Source organism: Orbicella franksi, chromosome 8, assembly GCF_964199315.1.
Source record: "Orbicella franksi chromosome 8, jaOrbFran1.1, whole genome shotgun sequence".
Lineage (NCBI taxonomy): Eukaryota > Metazoa > Cnidaria > Anthozoa > Scleractinia > Merulinidae > Orbicella > Orbicella franksi.
In genome coordinates, this window is record NC_138152.1 from 2,253,201 (window position 1) to 2,276,430 (window position 23,230).

A 23,230-nucleotide genomic window follows, 5' to 3' on the forward strand; every position below is an offset into this window, starting at 1 on the left:
TGTCGGAAATTGTCGCGAAAGTGGTCCAAAATTCTCAACCGAAATATTTTAGTGAAAAATACTATTAGCATTTGCAATTCGTCACCGCCATCTTGGAATTATGATCAGGTCAAACTTCGGTTGAGAGTTTTTTTTTTTTTTTTTTTTCAGTAAATAGTAAATGGCCTATTCGAACGGAATTTACCATCAGGGACTTTTAGTTGCCATTTGTTCAAACCGGTGACGAATCGGTCTCTCTATGTACTGGTGGTAAACAACCTGGGAGATATTTTGCTTGATTTGCGTTTGTCCTGCGACATGCTTCATAGGGCGCTTTTTCAGAGAGCTCCTAAAATTCCAACGTACCGTCACGTTTAGCGGATCCGGGTCTAACTTTTCTTCATTAAAAATACAGCGATAAATGAAATCGGTCTCGTACGGAAATTTAAATTTACTGTGCTGTAGAACACCATTTATATAACTATAGTGGCAATAATTACCGAATAAGAGACATGAACTTAAACAATAGGCATATATCTGTCTTACAATTATTCTAGGATGTAATATTCTCTACCTTTCCTGGCTTCAAGTAGCAGAAAAAAGGTTAGTAATTCGGAAGATCATATGAGAAGCAGTGCTTGGTTCTCACATGGAAGGTAGTGTTGTTCGTAATTAAGATCTGACCCTATTAAACGTGACGGCGTGCAAAAAGAAAAAAAAAAGAAAAGAATTAGACACCATCCATTGATCTTCCTGTAATATGGTCAATCTTTGTCATCTTCATGTATACGGTTGCCACGGAAGCTAAGTCTTAACGGGGCACAGGGTCATGGCTTATGTTGTACGTATTTTGTATTTCTTTCCAATGTAATCGCCACCCCCCAAACGTCGCAGCTGTTCCCCACTCGTTGATCAGGACTCTCTCGGTTGTTTGTCTAGCGACGCGTATCTGGTCAACGTCCACACGTCCCACGATTCTCTCCGCCAGGTCACCCAACAGCTGACCTGTTCGTCGCATCCGCCGTTGTGGCTGGTTGTTAATAAATTATTCGTGTTGTTTTGTTTACATCTCGTCGGTGGTCTTTTTTTCGCCCACTTCCTATGTCTGGTTCTACGCGCGGTGATGCTAGGCTCGGGCCAGGGTCTATTTCTTTCTAAGTGCTTGGAGCCCTCCTCTCCTTCGGTTCGTCAGTTTGGTAGCGGTTTCCATAGCAACCGTCCCAGCCTTCTATTGGGTCCTCAACTCGCTACGGGGACCAGACCCTGCCTCAACCCTTTGTATCCCCTGCCACTCCTCGCCCGTCGTCGCGTAGCGCAAACATTAATTGGTGTCCAGTTCGCTGGCAGAACTTGATGTTTAGCGAAGCAAGGCCCAAGCCTGGGCTCGTTTAATATAAGCTCCACTGGGGGACGTTTCGCCTGTTGCGTCCGCCTCCGCGTTTGATTCTGTACGCGTAGCTGTCGTTAACCGGATTTTCCTGCGCATTTTCGTCCCTCCCTCCCCCTCCTTTTTTTTTTTTTTTTTTCCTTATCTTTCCTTACCTCTTACTCCGCCCGTTCTTATCGGTATGACTCGGTGCAAAGAGCCTCGCTGTGGTAGCGGTTTCCATAGCAACTGTCCAAGCACTTACCCGCTCTCTCGGGTCCCCAACTCGCTACGGGGACCAGACCCTGGTGTCTCTACCCTTTGCACTGCCACTCATCACTGGTCGTCGCGTAGCGCAAACATTAAGAGTCCCTGTCCATAAATATGGAAAGTAACTTCTTGACTCTTTCATATCCTGCTGCTTCCAGGAAATGAATCCTGTTTTTCTTCAGAAACAGTTGTTTGAGAGCATCAACCCCTTTGTGATTTGTGGATCTGAAGAAATCTTTGCAGGCTCTATCATTGTATTTTTCCAAGCCTTGTTGTGTAATATGCAATGTTCTGATAAAGTGACAGTCGAAAACTTTGCTATTTCCTCAATACTTCTAGCACCAAATGTGGGGTCATTAATTGACCACTTTTTGCTTGTGTCCCACCGTTGCTGCCTGGGACACTTGCACCACACACAAGCATAATCCTCATTTGCCCTGCCTAGACCACAGATCAGTGCTAAAAATTTCCAGTCTCCACCTAAAAAGTATTCACGTTTATAGGCTAGGCTGTCTCTTAGATTATCATATGTCTCTGTAGTTTTTGTAACAGCAAGTATGTAATTCCCCTTCTCATCCATTGCCACCTCCTTTTCATTCAGAATGGTAAAAGTAAAGTTAACAACTGTAAGCCTCTTTCCGATATTTGTTCCATCACCACTAAGCTTGATCTTAATAGTTTCTCCATCTTTGATTTCTCCATTTTGCTTAAGCCTCACAATATGCTCTTGCAAGCTTTCTGCATATCCTAACTGAACACCCTCAGCATCCCCTGGAGTCGGTCTCAAGGCCCATTTGCTGTTTATTTCATTGATTTGCTTCTTGATGGAATAGGCATTGGGGACACCATTGGTTTTCATGGAAATTTCATGCCAGGCCTCGTTTGAAATATTGAACTTATCTTTTAGATAGAGCCACATATTTATATTATCAAGGTCATCATTAGTAAGTTCCTTTGGATCAGACTCTGTCAATGTCAGTTCTCCCTCTCCAACAAGATTAAAAGTTTCATACTGATTAGTATCAGTGTTAAGCACTTCAATTTTGGTGGCAATAAAATTGTAGAGCCCAAGGAAGGACAGTGTACTTTGGCACTCCTCCTTCAACAGGTTTTATTCTCTTCTGGTGGTGCTTAGAATAATCATTAAACTTCTTTTTAGCAGGGCCTCTACCTTTTTTGCTATTCTTGATCACCTTTTTGGCTAATTGCACAAACTTTTTCTTGTAGAAAGCCCCTTTCTTCTCAGCTGTCTCAGGAGCTTGTCAGGCTTTTTCATCAACTCGCAATCGCTTTGCCTCGTCCTGTACAAGTGATTCTTCTAATGCTCTTTTCTCTCCCTTTAACCGGTTGTTCTCATTCTTTAGTTGATGCACATCAACCTCGTTATAATACACCTTAAATTGATACCGAGGACCTGTTTCCAACTTGTTAAGAAGTGCATTTAATTGCCTTCCGCCACATTTACTAGCTCTCTTGACCGCTTTCTGGAGACAGAATATTTTCTTTCTGAAGACTTCTAAAATGCGGTTATTGATTATCACACCGCGTATACCTGATCGCTCAAACACTTTGTTTACAACAGCCGAGAGGACCGACTGATGGTTTTCTCCGTCTTCTTCTTTACGTTCCTTTGAAACCGTATAGATTAGTAAACTGCAACGAAAATTTATCGGTGGGAGTTTAGAAAAAAAAAACACAAACTAGCCTGAAAAGTGTATTTATTCCGACTCTTACGGAGAACAGCTTTACAAATCTTACTTGTCTATCTCGTACGTAAACGACGGCAGATTAATCCCCGAAGCACTTTCTGAGCTTCCCGATTCCTCTCCTACTGCTTTCACGCTTATAAAACTGGACAAAAGCAAAAGGAGGAAGATATAGCTGTTTTGACAGGCCATTTGACGAGGTCAAATCTGCTTTTTGTTCGACACTTTACACATCAAAACAAAGGAAATTTGTTCCACTTTTTGATTTTGGCGGTACATTTTCAATTTGCGCCTATGTAAAAGAGATATCGCCCAAGACTCCTTGCTCGGTCGTGTTTTGATCATGTACGCCTTGTTAATTTTGACGGAACCGCTCCGGAAAAAGGTGAAAATGACGAGGGAGAAACTTTACTTTAAAGTAAGAAAATATACAAAATGGAAAGCCATAATATTATAGTTTAATATTTCAGTGGTACATTGAGTACTTTTTATACAGAGAATCAGCACGATGATATAACGTTCGAAAATCGCCCTCGATTTAAGTGGGGCGTTGAAGTGGGCGTGGTCTCAAAATTCAATTAGAGACTATTTGTACCCCGTGAGTTTGATATGCAATGAAAAAAAATCCCGAGAAAGTAATTTGCCTGAGAGCCTTTGCATTTTTTCTGTATTAGTCACATGACCATGGGCGTGGCCTGATGACGTCATCACTAGTGTTTCTGGTCATGAAAAAGTTGAAACACATGAAATAACTCTGAACTAACTAAAAATGAGGAGGTTAGACGAGACTAAATTTTCCTTAGCAACGGCTCGAAAAGATCGGTTAATGGGCCCTTAAAAATGCAGATATTTGACCATCCGTCGTCAAAGAACCCAGCAATCCTCAGATTTTTCGTTGTAACCAAAAGAATTCAGTTAAATGCATCGCATGCGTACTAAGTCAAAATAGTGCGATTGAATGCGAAATAGCTTTCTAGGAAATAAGCCTATTTCTCGAGAACCACTCATTAGAATTTCACGAAATTTGGCCCAAAAGTACTTTAGGAAATAAGTAAATGGAGTACTGAAAAAAGATGAAATTTAACAAAAAGAATTCTAGAAATTCCAGCGAACCTTCAACAACGGAAAAGTAAAGATCGCTGCTAAATTATTATCAAAATATTGTTAGCTTGTGAGTATCGTTACAAGCTTGCTGCATGCAAATTTTAAAGAAAATCTAATGACTAGATTTTCTGCAAATAAACAAAACCGATTTTAAAGACTTGTGTTTTACTCGTTCATGTTGCCATGGCAATGGCACAAACGTCGTCAGCCTAACTATAAAAAAACGAAAACACACACAAAAAAAACAAACAAAGTTTGTGTTGTTAACAGTGTTAACTTGCTTGCTGCTTTTTTGGCGACCAAAGGATCAAGGGTTTCAGATAAAGAGGTGAATGAAACACAGGTATCAAAAACTATGTTCAGCCACCTTAAATTAGGAGTCTCCTAAACTTGTCAAGTGAAGTCAAGTTTTTTGACCAATCATTATTGAAGCGCTCTTTACCACAGGTTACCAAAGTATGCTTTGAATTGGTATGAAGCTCTGTAGGAAATTGCGTGGATTTCAAAATTCGATGAAAACTCTAAAACCTACCTCACGGTTTTCCTTTTAAACTATCTGATACCTTTTTTTTGGTCTTTCGATTTAGCCTTTACAGTTTGTATGTGCGCCATTTGAGCGATTTTGGTTTTAACGGTCCGACGCATACCAAAAATAGACATGTTAAGACATAGACGTGGAGAGAGCTGGCTACTTTTGCAAGCTTTTTGAAATGGTCTTCAAAAATTGGTCGCTATCTGGCGACGTGTTCTGTTTTGCCTCGCCTATCTTTATTTAGCGTCAGACCGCTTAAACCAAAATGGCTCAATTAGCACACAGAAGCGCTATATCTATCGAGAGGAAGATGATAACAGGTAAGGTTTTAAGATTTACTGTAGCTTTTCAAAGAAAAACAAAAACAAAACGAAACGAAACGAAACCAAAATAGCCCCCCTCCCCCCCCCCCAAAGACAGTAATAGTTTTTAGAATGTTTGTAGCCTGCGTAGCAAGTGTTCCCGTACGAAGAGAAAAAATCGACGAAACACCACTCCCTGCTTCGCCGATTTTTTTTGCTCTCGCTTCAATTTACGCGCGGCCAGAATGCGGAAAAGCTCTTCGTACGGGAACGCTTGCTACGTAGACTAGAATGTTTGAACAATTTTAAATACGTACGAAATTAATATACCAGATCGAACAATGACAGGAGCACTCCAGAATACGAAAAATGTTGTCATGCTATCATGGCTCCATCTGATCAGTTGCCTTTTGCTATTTTGAGATAAAAATTCTGGGCTTAGTTTCGTATCTAAGATCGGAATCCGCTACTGATCAACTAAAAACAAAAACTCATGTAAGATTAAGAAGCGTGTTAAATAATACTACCACGAGTTCCCTTTAGTTATAGCCTGCGAGCAAGCTCTCCACCAGTTCAAGAACTGATAAGAAAGCTTGCTTGTAGCAACATTGAAAGTTTGTTTAAATAATTACGTTTGAAGCTTTTTTTTTTTGGCAAATGTAGACTACTTCCAGAAGCAGCACTCTTTTTTCTCCTTCTTTTTTGTTTTCGTTCAGAGAGTAATGGCGAAATTTTTGTTATCATTTGCAGGGTTTAGCGATTTCCAGACTCTCCTCAATCGAAAACAGTTACGGGAAATTGCATTGTAATGTATAGATTTAACCAAGCCTAAAAGCGGAGCCTCTGATTGCAACAATAGTCCTTTTCACGGTTAACTTTGCTCATTTGCATTACAATAAAATCTAGCATGTATGTGAGGCAATTTCGGGCTATTTTGTAATCTTAGCCTGAAATTGCCTCGCATCCACATTGAATAACATTGTAATGGAAATGAGAAAAATTAACCGTGAAAAGGGCTATTGAAGATAAAGGAAAAAGAGAAATATTTTTTCTTGGATCAGAAACTCAAAAAATGATCAATTGTGAGCATGCAATTATTCAGCGTGTGGTTTTGCTATTTTTTCTAGTTAAATTTTAACAAACTATACCCAACAAGCTTAACCAAGATCGTAGAAATTACGTACGCAATATATCAGGGATTTTCCAAGAGACGATTGTACAAGGAATATGTCAGAAGAAAAGTCAACAACGTGCCAGGGGTTAATTTGCGCCGCAATTTTGCCATTGCGAGTACTCCTTCCTTCTCCCCAGGGAAATAACCTGACTTGAGCCCGCAATCCAATAATTAAACCAGTAACTGGTCAGCGGTCAACTTTAAAAAAAACACGCAACCTCGATGAGCTCTCAACCTCAGCCCGCGATATAGTCACGTGATACTGGTCAGCGGATAGCTTGTTGTGACAGCTGTCAATTAACAATAGCGTGGACGCCCAAAATCAAAGATGTAGCTATGGTAGTGGTGCTACTCTCTTAGTTTTCAAGGTATTGGCCTACGGACGGACGGACGTACGTACGTAAGTAGGGACAGTCACGTGACAACCAAAATCTTTCAGATCGATGGGTTACCAAATTTTCTAAGGTATGGGGCTCCCCTCGCGCGCCTTCGGCGCGCAGGAGCTCTGCTATTAAGTGGTAAGCGCCATTTCCGCCATTTACTTATTAACTTTTTAATATATACTTATTCATTTTTACATTCATAATTTCTTTTTTTGTGTGTGTCCCCAATTAGCAGCAATGCTAAATACCCCAGACACGCTAATAAAGGTTTTTGTTGTTGTTGTTGCTGTTGTTGTTGTTGTATTTCAGTTTGTTGATTTCCTGATTTTGGAATTCCCACTGGCTTATTTCGGCGAATAGTGAACACACCTCAAGTCGTAGTATTGGCTTCCAGGTGAATACAAATATGTCAACCAGCAACGCAAAGCAAAAAATAATCCAAACTGATGGGAAGTCTTGAAAGCTTTTTTCATCGGCTGTTGATTTCTGTTTTCTTATACGGTGGACTCTTGCTTGGGTGAGGGACAACATTGTTTTTACTTCTTAACTATCAGCCTCAATTAAAGTGCCCCTAAAATCAAATTTTCCGTCTTTTATGTTTGAACGCTTTCTGAAAGTACATGCTGTTTTCACTTACCTCCCAAAATTTGGGTTTGATACAAGTAAGGGAAGTCACATTTTTCGAACGGGAAAGGTAGCGATATTTACCGCCGCCATTACCGAACAGTGTTCCAGTGAGCCAGGAGAAGACGCGGTTACAATTTAGAGGAAGTGACGTCAGACTCTCAACTCACCGAAGGCACATGGCTAATTTCCCATACAAAACCTCGATATCCGAGCGTGTTATTGTAAAATAATTTTATAAAACCGTGCTTCCAGAGTGGTGAAACGGACAATGCCTGGTAGTCGTTGTGTAGTTCAAGGCTGCAGCAACTACTCAGATCACAGTATCGGCGTTTTGTTGCATACAAGCCCTGCAAATAAGAGCGACGGCGACAAATGGGTAAGGTTTGTTCGAACGCATCGAGCAAATTTTAATCCGGCGGGACGCTTCATGGTCTGCTCCGAACACTTCGACGAAACCTGCTTTGGCAGAACAATTCATTTCGAGGGATCAAGAAGATATCTTCTGCTGCATTCTGTACCAACCATTTGGAAGAAGGTTGTCGAACAACCTCTTTCACAGCGGAGTCGTCGTAAGGTAAACCATGTGTGTTTTGTTTGTTACCCTACCTCCTAGTAAACAGGCCCTATGAAATGTACCCTTTCGAGGAAAAAAATTGGAGTATGCAACAGTTCTAGAGTCGGACGTTCTGGGTCACTATTTCTCCTATACACTCTTATTTAGTTTATTTGCCCTTTCCGGCGAACAAGACATATAGGTACCGGAAAACGTACGGGGCATCTTAGATGTCTTCAGTATCCGGTATCTACAAACTCTAAAAATTATGCGACATTTCAGATCTCACATTCCTATCCATGATGGCATGTTTCTTTCACACATAACTAGCTATAACTTGAATACTTTTTTTTCTATAGATCATCAAGGAATTGGTTTCCGAGCCTGCTACTGCGCCTCCAGTCCCAGCAACAAGGAGCAGCACCTGCACAAATGTTTTGCCTGTAAGGACACAATAAAGGTCCCCATTTGGCTATCTTTTGCACTGCCTTTTTCCAGTAACAGTGATTGTTTGATAAAAATATAATATCTGTATTTCTTGCCAGGAGGAATTTGACCAATGTCCACGTGTTTTGATGTCGCCTGTAGCATCCGGATCCGGAGACGCTTCCGTAAGTTATCTTACTAACACATAAAGCTTTACAATTGCTAGCACAACTCTTATTTATTTCATTTCTCGCAGAACGATCCTTGTCCAGCCCCTGGTTCTCCGGCCCTCACTTGTGGATCAGACACATACATGGACATTCTGTCAAGTACTCCCATCAGTTATGAGGTATTAATTTGTAGAGATCTCTGTTCAATAACTAGGAATAATAAGATAGGGTGGTTAGTTCAGCCAAGTGATACATGCAAGGCAAAGAACTTCCTAGAACTTAAAATGCATAGGAAGTAAAAATTGACTGGTTTCTACTACAAACAACAACAAATTAGTCCAGCGATGTCCAGCCGGCAGCCTTAATCAGCTTTGATATAGCTACCATGCATGACTATTTCTCTTGGTTTAGAAAGGTTAAGCTCACTTACCTTGGTAATTTTTTCTCTATTTTTGTTTTATAGTTCTACTATGTATGACTATTATTATATGCCAACATAATTAAAAAACATGAATGACTGTTTTGCATTTTCAGACAGGCCAGAGTCAGAGTGATGTTCAGCTGCCTGTAGTATCCCCCATTACCTCTCACAGTTTACTGGACTGCACTTCATCTGAGGTGCTCGCAGAACAATCCGCTACACAAAGCCGGGTATCTCCCAAGAAGGGCAAAAAACCCCACAGAAAGAAAGAATCATGTGTCAACTGCCTTGTTTTGCTGAGTGAAAAGAAAAAACTTCAAAGGAAAGTAAAAATTGGACAGTCTCGACTAAAATCAGTTAATCAGAAAATGGAAGAAAACCAAAGAAACTGGGCCAAAACATTTCAAGAAATGAGCCAAAGGCCACAGTTAGTATCTTCAGGTGAGCCTTATATTATCACAGAACACCACAAGACCAAACAATACATTGTAAACACAACAACAGACTACATGCAGATATAAACTAAACACAATATTCTTCAAGCCTGTAACTGGTTATGGTGCAGTTATCTATTTTATGAGTTAATGTGTTCAAGTTTTGACTAGCAACATTTATTTACTTATTTATTTTTATTATGGAATACTATGTGGCTCACAGCAATGTCCCTACCTTCCCTAATTGCAAGGGTGTTCTAGCAGTTGAACTTACACAATTTCCAGTTTACCCTACACTTTTTCTTACAGTTTGGTTAGAAGATGAGTCCCCTTCCTCACATAATGTCCTGGAACTGTCATAGGGTATGGATATCTTCTAGGACAGGTCTAAAAACTGTAATGTTATTCCTAGGAACCAAAACTAGTGAAGATGATTTGTTTGACACTAACACACCTGAAGCACCAACAGAGGATGTGATATATAATAATGATGATGCTGATGAAGATGCGGCAGTTGGGGAGGGAGAGCAAGCAATGGATGTTGATGAAGGGGACCCATTTTGGTCACCTGACATTGAATTAGATGCCACTTACATGAAAACTGGAGACGATGATGACAGTGAAAAGGGTGAAAAACCAAGGTAAGAATTATGCTACTGTAACAGCTACTTTTCAAGTAATACTATTAAAAGCACTTATTGCAGTTGGTTTTTCTTGTTTAAGACTGATTACCGCCCACCCTGCTCTCTTTTATTTTTCTTTTAGGTTGACTTGTGAGTGAAAGAATGTGCAACAGGAACCAAAAGGAATTGTCTTCTTATCAAAGTTACTGCTCCTATTCCAATACTGCCACCTGTGCTTTGCCACAAGTCCTCATATCAGTGTGTCACAGACAGGGACAATGATAACGATTAAGACAACTTGCAGCATGTGCCAGGGAAGTTACGTTTGGCAGAGTCAGCCGTATCTCCTTGGAAGGTTTCCTGCTGGAAACCTTCTGTTGAGCTTCGCAATCCTTTGTGCAGGTGCTTCTGTTTACAAAGTGTTGTTGGTGTTCAAGCACATGGGGATGCTTGTGTATTCCCAACCCACTTATTATTACCATCAGAGGCATCTCCTGATACCATCAATAATGAAGTTTTGGCGCAACTACCAGGCTCAGATTCTGGAAAAACTGAATGGTAAAGAAGTTGTGCTTGCAGGGGATGGCCGCCACGACAGTATGGGCCACTCAGCAAAATATGGAACCTACACCGTATTTTGTTGCACTGTGGGCCTCATCATCCATATTGTACTGATCCAGGTACCAGAAATATCAATTAGTATTACTAATAGTAATTTTATTTCAATAACTTTGCAAAATCCACAAATTACACCATGTTTTTTTGTGGATAATACAACTATTGCATGTTTCACAATGTCAAAATTTCCGTATGTTAACAGTGTACATGTAATTCAACATGTCATGGCACAATGAATGTTAAGATTGCCAATTGAAACTGACTGTTCCTTAGGCCAATCAAGCCGGTAGCAGCAGCAACATGGAATTTACAGGCCACCAAAAGGCTTTTGCCTTCCTGCTTGGCACAGGCATGATTATAAAGGCCTTTATTTCTGATCGACATATGCAAATAGCCAAGTGGATGCGGGAGACTTGTCCAAAGAAGTGCAAAGAGCTGGGGAAGCCTGTCATTGACCACTTCTTTGACCTATGGCACATTAGTAAAAGTAAGATTCATACCAGTCTGTGAATACTACATACACTAGTGCTAGTTCTTTACTACTGTTTTCCTGCTAGGTCAGCTTAATACAGAGCAAGTGCATATTATGGATATATTGGATCAGGTGGTAAATTGAACACATTTGAGAAAAACTAGAATTTTTATAACACTTTTTGTACAGTATCACATGGAAAGCCTTACTTTGCACTCATTTTTTCCCTCCAAAATAGAAATACAGAAGGCTCTTATCAAGTTAAGCAAAGAGAGGGGGTGTGAGGTAATTGGGAAATGGCGGAAGGCATGTGTGAGGCACTTGTACTGCTCAGTCACCTCAACTATGCCTAACCAAGGGGAAGTCATACTGGCAAAATTTCTGTGCCTTTTGTCACATATCATCAACAAGCACAAGGAGCTTCCAAACCGTTTATTTAACAAGTGTGCACATGGTCCAATCACCAGCCCTCGTGTTTGGTTAACAAAAGGTACTTACGGCACTGTGTTTGAACATCTTTACTGATTCACGAATGCTCTTGTGACAGTTAATGACTTTCAACACCTAGAAAATTTACTCTTTTTTCACTTATGTTTAGTAGAAACAATTCAGGTAATGTGGCATAAATAGTGGAATGCAATAACAATGTACATACAGTATACTTGTGTTCTTTATATGTGTTCATTATATGGCACCAATAAAGCCATGTACATGTATATATGTATTTCACAGGGTCAGTCACCTATGAAAAACTGTGTGAAGTACTTTCCCAGGCACCTCTGTTGAAGGCAATTAAGAAGGCTTCTCCAGTAGCACAAACAAGCTGTCTTGAGGGTTATCACTCTGTCGTGAATCAGTTTGCACCCAAGATGCTGACTTACTCTTACCTGGGGATACTTGCCAGGTAAGAACCTAAATTAGTTGTGTGGCCTGAAAGAAATGGCCAACAGTTGCAGTCTAAATGCTGGTTCACTAGTATTGTTGCCACAAAATGTTTACTGATTTTTCAGGCCCTTAAATAATATTGCTGCTTTAGAATAATTCTAAAACCACCGCACTGAATTTTTTTTATTTATTGTGTATAATCAATATTGACATTAGCTATCATATCGATATCAGTCTTGCTGGGTGTCGAGACAAGACAGAAAATAACAGCACACTAGTTCTTGTCATGATGTCAAAATTAATATTATAAATCTGTGAAGCCAGTTACATTGAACAGTAGAAAAGCTGCTACAGATAATAATAACTATTGCTATATTCCTAGACTTTCACTCAACAAAACGAGCACTGTGATTGGTTGATTCTTGTTCACCTGCCTCTGATCAATTCCTGACTGGGATACAATTCCACAGTTGATGCCTGCGCTGGATACGACATTTGTTTGTTTGTGGGTTTTGCTGTGATTGTTGCAGGGAAAGTCTAAATATATAACAATGCACTTGATGTCTGGTCCCTCCGGAAACAAGTTGGTTTTGTTTTCCCTTGAGTCCTGATGTTTCCCTTGACTTTGTCTCGGGAAACATGTATCAGAACTCTCTGGAAAAGAAAACTAACCCTTTCCCTTGGGACCATACATTAAGTGTATATTATTAATCTACAATGGGGGTTATTTCCTTAACAGCTGTTTACTGTGCATTTATTATAATACTTTTTTCAGGACCATCCTTTCTGCCATACATTTTAATTACAACCTTCAAAGAGAGGCACAAGTTGATGATCAAGGCAATCCAAAGCTAAAGGTGACATATGCAAAATTCAAGGAGGGTGAAGCCACTGTCAGAGAGGTGAAAGTGGAGCAAAATTATGGTAATTAAATTTAAAGCTGTCTATTATACTATATTCTGACTATCAGAAAACTAGTGGTGATCACGAAGTATATTTGGGGGTAGGGGGAGGGTTACCTCTAAGCAGTACTTTTCCCAAGCCAAACACTGCAGTTGATGTAAATATGACCAGAAACTAAGTCTGCGCACAATTTTTTTTGTTTATTGAAATTTTTTTTATCCCAAGTCTGAAGCATTTTTTTCCTTAAATCACTCAACCCCTACACCTTCAATACATGTAAGAGGAAAAAATAATATTTATTCATTAGTATTATTGACATTCAGGCCAACTACTCTCACTAATGGGCTAGCTCGACTAGAGTATTGGAATTTACATTTCTTTTTATCATTCACAGTGCATCTGGAGCTCTATTTGTTACTTATACATTCATTGTGAAGAAAGCAGTTCACCATAGGAACATGTAACATTCATACTGTAATCTAAAATTGTCCTATCGATAGTAGTTCTGAATGACTGTGTATATTAATTCAGTTTTCATATTTAAATTTCCATAGATTATGTGTCTGAAATATATGAAACCCTAATTTCAACACCAAGGGCAGATCTAAAGTGTATAAAGGATGAGTTGAACGGACAGATTCCTGAGGCCTTACACACTATGTTGGCAAACAAAGAGACAAGTGAAGATGCCAAGGAAAAGTATAAGGCAAGGAAAGGAAGGGAGACACTGATATGCCCTCCAACTGCAGAACTTGAGAAAGTCACCCAGCCTCCCACATCCAAAAGGAAAGCACCTGTATGTAAAAAGTGTGGCAAACCAAGAAAGGGACATAAGAAAGGGCAGTGCAGCAGCTAGAGGAGACATTCTGACATTCTCTCTGCATGCCACTACACAGTCCCCTTGCTGTTTCCATATCATTTTAGCAACCAAAATAATTGACAAAAGCAGAAGGCTAATTAATACTCGGTGAACATAATTCTTGATATAATCAGTTTGAAGGAAACGTCCAAGTCGCGTCCAAAAACAGGAACATTGATTTTTGCCATCAACAACTTAACTTATGATTTCTCTGTATTCCAATACTATAAATTACATTTGGATGTCATAAAAATGCTGATGCATGGATATTACCAATTCAGACTGAAATACATGTTTTCATGCTTTTACCTAACTTCATTGTCTCAGAGGTTAAACATCAATGTTAATGAAATAGTTGGCATGTGTACACATTGGTTCAATGCCTTGGAATTGGTTCAATGCCAATGGAATCTAGATATTGAAAAAGAACAATGCCATGGTAAGTAATTTTTACATGCAAACTAATGAATCATCCCAATTTCAAGGAAAATGCGTTAGATGTACATGGACCAAATAGCATAATTTTCTGCAAATTATGATATCAATTTATGAAAATTAAAATAACAAAAGATCACTAAAACGAGAAAATGGAGGCAGGGTTATGAAAATCTACAGGTAAGTTCTAGATAATTAATATACAATATCCGTCTAGTACTTTCGTAAGTAGTAAGAACAACTGAAATGCCACAAACGTTGCCAACAAAACATAACTAACTTAAAAAGAGTAAGTTACTGGGACTTCACATTTTGAAGAATCATTTGAGCTACACGAAAACAGACTCACTCATTTTCAGCTGCTCTTAGTTGAGTCATCGTGGTTGAATAAGACTTGTTCCGTCTTGTTTTAGGTCCCACTCCAGCAGTCTGCAATACCCACGTATTTAGGCAAACAGTATCAGAGCCTGAATGTGTTGTAATACAGGCGCCTTCCATATCTATTTCCTCCATTTTTTCCGAACAGCGATCAACTTCCGAACAGCATCTGCACTCATCAGGCTTGACAACAAACTCCAATGAACAGTTAGAGCATTTGCACCTGAAAGAATGCAACATTCCAATGGCCCGCGAATAAGTTTCACAACTGTAGATAGCAATACCGAAGGTAAGAGAGCAACTGAACATCCAGCAATAGCCTCTCGCGATCCGACTTGTAAAGTGAGTAAGTTTAGATAAATGCTCGCAATAGTCAAAAGAAGCAAAGAGGAAAGTAGTACCGACCAAGTTCCAACATCAACTTCACCAGAAAATCTGCTCCAGAGCATCTCCTCTGCCTCTTCTTCGATAGCAAGCTGCTCTGCGTAGCTGGCTATCTCTTCTTCGGTTGCAATCGGCTCTAAACTGTCGTCATATCGTTCTACGTCCTCAGCTGTCGAATAAAAACTTTCAGAAGATTCAGCCGAAGACTCTGATCCACTGATTGAAGAAGTTTCGGAGAAATATTCGTCAGAAACGTCGGACATTTCCTCAAACTTTTACTCAAGAGCCTACTAAACAACACTGAAATCAACAACAAGGGTTGAGAGTCTGACGTCATGATTGATGCATTCCGCTGCCATTCCGCGGACTCAACTGGAACCAGGAGCCATAATCGGGGACGGAGACCGTAAGTCTTGGGATCCGCGCGCACCTATGATATGGGACAATTTTTCTATTTTTAGAACAAATTGCGCCATCCTGACGTCATATATCCGCGCGGATCCGCGCACGTGTCGGGGGCTCTCGCGCGGATGTTGTCACGTTGAGTGATCAAATGGTGAGAGCTGCGAGATTCTCTTGCAGATTTTTTCACAGCGATGGCAGGGAATAAGGCGGGGAATAAGAACCAGGACTCTTAAATGTAGTTTTATGCTCTGAGCTAATGGAAAAGGTGAGTCTTTTTTTTTTCGCGCTGTGAATGAATAATATCTGCTCGCGCTAGTTGTACGCGTCAGGTTTTCGTTTGTTCTGTGAAGAAAAGTTATGTAAGAAAACTCTTTACTCTGGTATCGAGTTTATTTGTGAGTTTCCTAAAAAATGCTTAATCATAACCAAACCCTGTTTTTGATAGTTTCTTATGGTTTCTGTTTGTTTGGCGAGTTTGCAAAAGTTTTTGAAAGGAAAGTCTGACGCGTACATTCAGTAGCTCATTTGCATAGTGCAGCGCGCGCTCTTTCAAGTCCGAGTCGTTGTTTTCAATTGTCAACAAACCTTGACAAAGATTTATTTCGTGGTGTTTTGTGCCGAGACGCTGCAACAGTTTTCACGAACGCCAAAAGGCCACTAATATCATGTGTGTTTCTTTGACATAGTGAAATTTTACGCGGCGAAAATAAAAGAAACAAGGAAAATTGATAACTCAACCAAAAAAAATCAAAATCGTTATTCGAGTTGATTAAAGAAAGGGTCGTCGTAATTTTGCTGATTATTTCTGCTGTGTTCACATATTTTCAGCTAAGCTTTTAATATGTTCTCAAACATTTATCAACCTTAAACATATTTAAAAACTAGAGATATTATATGAGTTCGATGTACGTTTTCACAAAAGTGGGAAGTCCAATTTGTCATGTTTTACTGACTGTACAAAACACGCATAGGCGGGCGCTCTTATTAATCGACAACAGACAATTATTTTTACACAAACAAAACTGAGCAGCATCTACAGACATAAACTTTATTGTCGCTTATTGGGCCTTGATAAAACATGAAGCGTTGCTTACAATTCAGGCGAAACTCAAACTTGCCATTACTTTTTTTTTGTTTTACTTTTCGGTCGAGATAGACTCTGGCGAAATCCTTGCAAGCCTGTGGCAAGAGGAGGGAAACTTTGACGTCCTGAAACGCTGCTATATCCAAACATACAACTAGTTTTTTGCTGTGGTTTCGAAGAGCTGTTAATCTTCTACATATGTGAAACTTAGAGTGGAGTAATGTACAGCTCATGTAAAAGAAGCATCCGTCGGAACACAACTTGGTCAGCGATACCATATCTAAGCTTAAAGCGGAACATACCTAAATTCGATACTGCCTTACTTCACTCAAACTGGAGCAGCTTATGACGAAAATACTTAAGCAAAATTCCAACAGACCTAAACGCGTTGAGTTGTGGGCCAAAAACATGACAAAATTTCGGGAATTTCGGACGCCATTTCCCCCGCGCGACATCCGCAAAAATCCTCGCAGCATGTACGCGCGTGTGCCTCAGGCGATGGCGCAATTTGTTCTAAAAATAGAATTATTGTCTCATATCATGGGGACAACCCCAATACTAGAAATGGCGCGCGCTTACGGTCTCCGTCCCCGATTATGGCTCCTGCTGGAACACGATTTCAGTAATGGCGGACAGATTTCCAGCGATTTCATAGCAAAAATACCGTACCATAGAACGCTTGGTTTGAAGTTTTTTCCATCCTACGATCCACTAGTGAACCCAAATAGCCATTTTCAGTTGAAAAATATTGGAAAAGAAACACATGATTTTTCGTTTTAGGGGCACTTTAAAGGAAATTGCAGTTGATTTTTGTGAAAACAATTTAAGATGTGTTATAGGTCAACTTATACCCCCACCTAAGCCAGATTCTAGTTCCAATCCAACAGGACAGTAATGAACTTTTACCCTGTAATTATGATTGTCATTTCATAGTTTCTTCCATTCAATTGCTGTGCATAGTTCCACTTCCAATAGGCGTCCAACTAAATTCTTTCCGTTGTAAGCCCGAAAATTCAAGTATTCCAGCAGGTTATTATTGTATATTATTGTATTGGCATTATCGGACAATCTAGTCCATAATTTTAGCGTGTGTTAGTAATTGTACATTTCCTTAAACATTTTCTGAGATGGCTTTGGAGTCCGATTCGTGATCGGCAGATGCAGTGAAAAGAACCACAGACATAAGTAGAATCAGTGGGTGGAGCGAGGGCCCTGGCCTTCTGACGTTCTCTCCTGGTATCCAGCAGGTTAATGACTAAGATTTGTCATTGATAAATGTCATTTTAGAATCGTGTCAAGTCAAGGAACTTCCGGGAACACGGACTCCAAATTTCCGGGAACACTGAATCCACATTGAATCTTTTCAAGACTGTACACTGAATGGTCCTGCCAATAAAACGCGTCAATGCAGTTAGCTGACGTATTTCAAGGGAGATTGTATAACCGAGAGCAAAGCGAACAACAGTATTCCGCTTTTGGGTCACCTCGTGATCACATTTTCGTTCCCGATATTCCTTATTACGTGTATGTAGTACGCTGGACAAAACTTTTCTGGATCAACGATTTACAACAAAAAATTAGAACAAACAAAGTGACACAATTTTTTTGATTGCCTTGAACTTTACAAAAACTTGTTTTTATATGGATTTCGCAAGAAAGACTTGCGTTACGCCTTGTCCAAATTTGGTAACTGAGTCATCAAAGTATACAAAATCACGTGATTTCTGAGAAAAACGAGTCACATTAGGAGTGTTGTTTTGCGAAGAAACTCTTTACGGGCCGATGGATTTTTTTGTCAAGATTTTGACAAGAAAGCGTGAGAAAAACTTACAACTTATTTAGCCACCTGAAATACAACATTCTCTTCATAAACTGATCTTTGAATTCTTTAGACTTTTCTTGCCACAAGATCGGTCTTGTCTGCCACAACATGGCTGCCTTTAGCCCGCGTTTCGTACGAGCCACCATTGCACAAAATACTTCTGTGTTAAAACGTTGTCAGCATAATAACAGTAAAGACCTATCATACTCAATAGATAATTGTAAGAACTGTGATAAATGCTACTAAACCGCTTTAAGTTTTACATTTTGCATATCTGACCGAATTCGCAAAAACATGCCCGCATTGACTCAAAGACAGTCCCACCGGCCAGAGTCCTCTGACCACCCCCCATGGCTAGGAGATTGGCCCTTGACTGGGACCACTCCAGCAGGGTGCCATGCCAACACAGACCCCTCAAACAAGGTTCAACAAGGCACTAAAATAGCCAGAAACACAGTCAATAAAAAGGTTATTTAACACTAAAAACTCAAATTAAATTCTAGGAAGCAAAGGGTGTGAGTACAAGACACCCGCCCCTAACCCCTGCTTTTGAGAGCTGGACCCCAGACAACCCACCAGCAGATAGGCCAGGCCCTGGGTCATGTACCCAGCCTAGCCTTGACGGAGTCCTCCGTGGGGTTTAAGGCGCCTGCTTAGCCTGGATTCGGGCGCAGATTCTGAGCGAAATCGCTCAGATATCAAGACCAAACAGGTTCCAGAATGCCAAATTGTCTCAACCTTGGCCTAGACATGCAGCCCCAGTAACACCTTGTCCTTTCGGGTCCGTGCCAGCTGCCTTTTGCCCTTAAGGCTTCAGGGCGCCAAATTGTCTCAATCTTGGCATAGACATGCAGCCCCGGTAACACCTTGTCCTTTCGGGTCCCTGCCAGCTGCCTTTTGCCCTCAAGATCTGACCGAGTTCGCAAACACATGCCCGCATTGACTCAAAGACAGTCCCACTGGCCAGAAGTCCTCTGACCCCCCCTCCCCACCCTGGCTAGGAGATTGGCCCTTGACGCATGCACGCTACATGGACCACTCCAGCAGGGTGCCATGTCAACACAGACCCCTCAAACAAGGTTCAACAAGGCACTAAAATAGCCAGAAACACAGTCAATAACAAGGTTATTTAACACTAAAAACTCAAAGTCTAGCAAGCAAAGGGTGTCAGTACAAGACACCCTCCCCTCCTCCCTGCTTTTGAGAGCTGAACCCCAGACAACCCACCAGCAGATAGGCCAGACCCTGGGCCATGTACCCAGCCTAGCCTTGACGGAGCCCCTCTCCCCACCCCTGGTTTTAATGTGCGTGCTTAGCCTGGATTCGGGCCTTGGGCAGCATTTTCGACACCTCGGTCACAGTTTTTCACTATACGGACCTCCCAGCCGGCCAATAACATATATTTGTCTTTTTCTCAGCTCGTGAGCGGACGGAATTCAACAAATCCTACAATCTGATTGGTTCCTGGAGCAGGCGGAATTTTCTCATCCGGACCGCCACAGCGGGCGGAGTCCGTCGAGTTGATCTATTTTCCTGAACGAATTAGCGGCAATCGTCAACCTTTCGCCCTTTTTACACTTCCATCGACGATTAATTAACGCAAGTTTATCTCTATTTACCTTTAAATGGCAAGGAAAGCCACTGTAAGTAAATTCAATTGAGTTTGTAGCTCGGCGCTGTAATGGCACGCAATCGTGTGTGTGTGTGTGTGTGTGTGTGTGTGTGTGTGTTTGTGTGTGTGTGTCTGTACAATTTTAAGTACAAAATGAGTCAATTTCAGTCCAGTTTACCTCTCTGATCGTTGCTGTATTTGAGAGAATTTCTGCGGAATACACTTCACGAATTTCGTCGCTATCTGCTACTCAATTTACGGTAGAAAACTCTGATTTCGAGTGATTCGCAACGACTGACAGAAATTGTTTTTGTAGTACAACTTCAATCTTTGGATGAAATTTCACACCGGGAAAAACACTTTCGGAGAACTTAACTGGTGGACTATACTAAATGCAACTGACACAAAGTAGTTCGAAATAAATGTGCTCTTTAATACATCTTTATTTGTCTGGTATCTGAGTCAGGTTACTCGCTCGTTCGCTCGTTAGTTTTTTTACGAATGGTTTGTAGACAACGCGTAAGCCAATTCAATGACAACGTTGCGTAAACAAACCCTCTTGTAAACCAATTTACCCCAAGAAAAAAGATAAACATATTATTGTCTGACTCAGGGCGGTCCGTATAGTGAAAAACTGTGACCTCGGGCTTGAAAATGCTGCCCGAGGCCGCATAGTCCAGCAGATAAGTGCAAAATGTGGCCAAATTGTGTTTTTCATGATAAAAGCGTGAAATTTGGCGCAAAGTTAGAACACATCCTTACAAACATTTTTAGCTATAGGGCCATCGCAGATTTGTCACGTGACCCCAGGTGAGTTCACTTTTTGAGTGACGTCATTAAGAGCAGTTTTTTAGCCGTTTGTGCGATGTCTTTCATAAAGGACGTAAAACTTAAGAAAAATCTTGCCATATACATAGACCAAACCGCATGATAAGTTTCCAGAAAGGTGAAGAAAATAAGTTTTTTGTTGCCATGGGAACTGATACTTAAAATGAACTGCACCGTTTTTTACTGACTTGAAATTGGTTGCCGCTTGTTAACAAGATAATTAAGAGTGAAACAAAGTGGTTATTCAAGCAAACTTGTCTATATTATCCAAAAAATAATAATGAAGTTGCAGCACTAAAAATAGTGCAAGTTAACTTTGAAACTAAACTGCAGACCTAAGGTGCAAAACATATCAGTATGCAAGTTAATTTTGTTCAACTTGAATTGCAGTTAGAATAAGAGTAGCATATTTAATTTAGGCAGATTACGTTCAGTAGCAGAAAGGGCCGAAAATGAGCTTTCAGGAAGCAATTTTCACGGTCGCTTTCCTCGACAACGCGTGCTTCTAGACCGGCAGATCACTCATATATGAAATGAATAGTCATGTGACGCGCATCCGACGAGCCCAGCAAGCAGCTTGTATCATCTTCTGCAGAAAGCTTACTTGGCGTACTGCAGTAGTCTAGGAGAAGAGCGTAATCAGCCGTCACTGGAAGACTGTTGTTCAAGCAGGGCTGAATTGTATCCACAATTCAAGTTCTGGTTGCTTATTCTGCAATTAAAATTGGCAGTGCTGGTCTACGTGAGAGCTATAACAGAGTGAGACTTAAAACTGTCTGTAAATGCCTTCACTAAGATTGTTCCTTGCTTCTTTGCGTTGGACCACACAAACTATGCCCGATAGATCCCTGTTCATCTGAGGGACATGGTTACACTGAAAGACGTTCATCCCAAAGGTTTTGCACAGTTTCTGAAAGGAAATTTTATGGTCAAGAAGACTGCACACAGATTCTCTGCTATAGCCATTGACCTAGGCCATGAACAGAACAATGCTGCAGTGAAAGATGATGGTGTGACAGTATACCTCACTGAGGACCCTGCTGCTCTGAGGCACTGGATGGTTTCTGGGCCGGAGATTGCTAGAGTTGTTGGGGAGTTCGAGGCTTCAACTGAAAAGAGAAAGGAGTTAGATTCACGACATCATGAGAGGGCCAAACATGTGCTAAAGGCATTTGAACGAGATGTGAAAATTCTAGCCAATTAACATCATGGAGGAAATACGCAACCTGTTTACCGAGGACAGCAGTGGCGATCTCCTTGCATGGGATAGTAGAGACATTGCCGATCCAACCGTTATTGACAAGGTGCTTCAAACTGAGAAATTAGTATAGGTAATCATACGGTTTCGAGTTCAATTTGGAATTAATTTGCGCGAGTGAGCTTTTTGAAAAACTCACAAGTGCAAATTAACTCCAAATTGAACGAGAAAAACCGTATGATTACTTAATAATAATATAAACATGAAAAAATTCGCGCGGAGGAAGTGCCGAAAGATCTTTCTTGAAGCCATTTTTTCTCATTTGAGAAAACTTTTTTCAAATTTTCAGCACAAAATTTTCCTCATCATTTTACGTGATATCATTTTCTTAGAAAAGTTCCTATTTTCTTTCAGTCAATCATAATCCAGAATTTCGATGTGTAATTTGCACTGGTGTTACACTTTTTGCACTGATGTTACACTTTTTGCACTGGTGTTACACTTGAACTGCACTGCTCTTAGCCAATCAGAATCGAGTAATTTTTTCATGTGTATTATTAAGAGAAGAACAGTACGATGCCTATGTCAAAGAGCGGCTTGTTAGGCAAACAAAACCCATTTCTGATCCCATCAAGAAGAACAATCTTCCTCTCTTTAGCCGACCTCCAGTCCGTGATAAGACAAAGTCACAGCTACAAGTGGCCTCCCTAAGGAACGATTGTTCCCTATTTTCTCGGCTGTACATCGCATGACAAGTTCATAATAGGAATCTGGATGAATTTTTCAAACATGAAAATCGAGCATATCCACCTGCGTTATCACAAATTGGCAAACTGAGAAGCGGTACAAAGTCGAACTAGTCGGATGCTTGGAGGACTTGGTCACCTCCTAAGAGAAGACCAACAATCCTGATGTATAAGTCATCTCTGCTATTGTTAATATGCTACGACCAGGTTATGCAAAACCATTACCTGATTATGCATCGGAAGTGTTCCTGCCATACATTGTATCCCAAAAACAGCATGTAAGCCGTGTGGACATTGTTTGGGACGAGCACCACCCAGGAATTTTAAAAGCTGTAACAAGAGGCAAGAGAGGAAAGGGAGTTAGGAGACGCGTAGAGCCTTCCACCGCAATTTCTGGAAACTGGAAATAGTTTTTGCGCACTGATGAAAATAAAGTGGAGCTATTCTCTTTCCTTGCAGCTATTGCTGGTTTTCAGTGTCACGCTATTCAAAATAGATCAAAATAAAAATCGAAACCGTTCAGTAGATTAA

At 40.5% G+C, this 23,230-nt stretch overlaps 2 protein-coding genes and 1 pseudogene across 2 annotated transcripts; 2 read left to right on the forward strand and 1 right to left on the reverse strand.

Annotated features, from left to right (window-relative positions):
* Positions 1 to 8,446: 8,446 nt before the first annotated feature.
* Positions 8,447 to 9,534, forward strand: LOC145495600 (uncharacterized). Its single transcript, XM_081475231.1, has 2 exons — positions 8,447 to 8,771; positions 9,127 to 9,534. The coding sequence occupies exons 1-2, from the start codon at positions 8,736 to 8,738 to the stop codon at positions 9,532 to 9,534; spliced, it is 444 nt and encodes a 147-aa protein (XP_081331357.1). The 5' UTR covers positions 8,447 to 8,735.
* Positions 9,535 to 9,846: 312 nt separating this feature from the next.
* Positions 9,847 to 13,912, forward strand: LOC145496197 (uncharacterized; annotated as a pseudogene).
* A 675-nt stretch (positions 13,913 to 14,587) lies between these two features.
* On the reverse strand, positions 14,588 to 15,361 carry LOC145496253 (uncharacterized). The gene is made up of 2 exons (XM_081475950.1): positions 15,026 to 15,361; positions 14,588 to 14,843 (listed from the first exon to the last, which is right to left on the reverse strand). The coding sequence occupies exons 1-2, from the start codon at positions 15,265 to 15,267 to the stop codon at positions 14,588 to 14,590; spliced, it is 498 nt and encodes a 165-aa protein (XP_081332076.1). The 5' UTR covers positions 15,268 to 15,361.
* Positions 15,362 to 23,230: the final 7,869 nt, after the last annotated feature.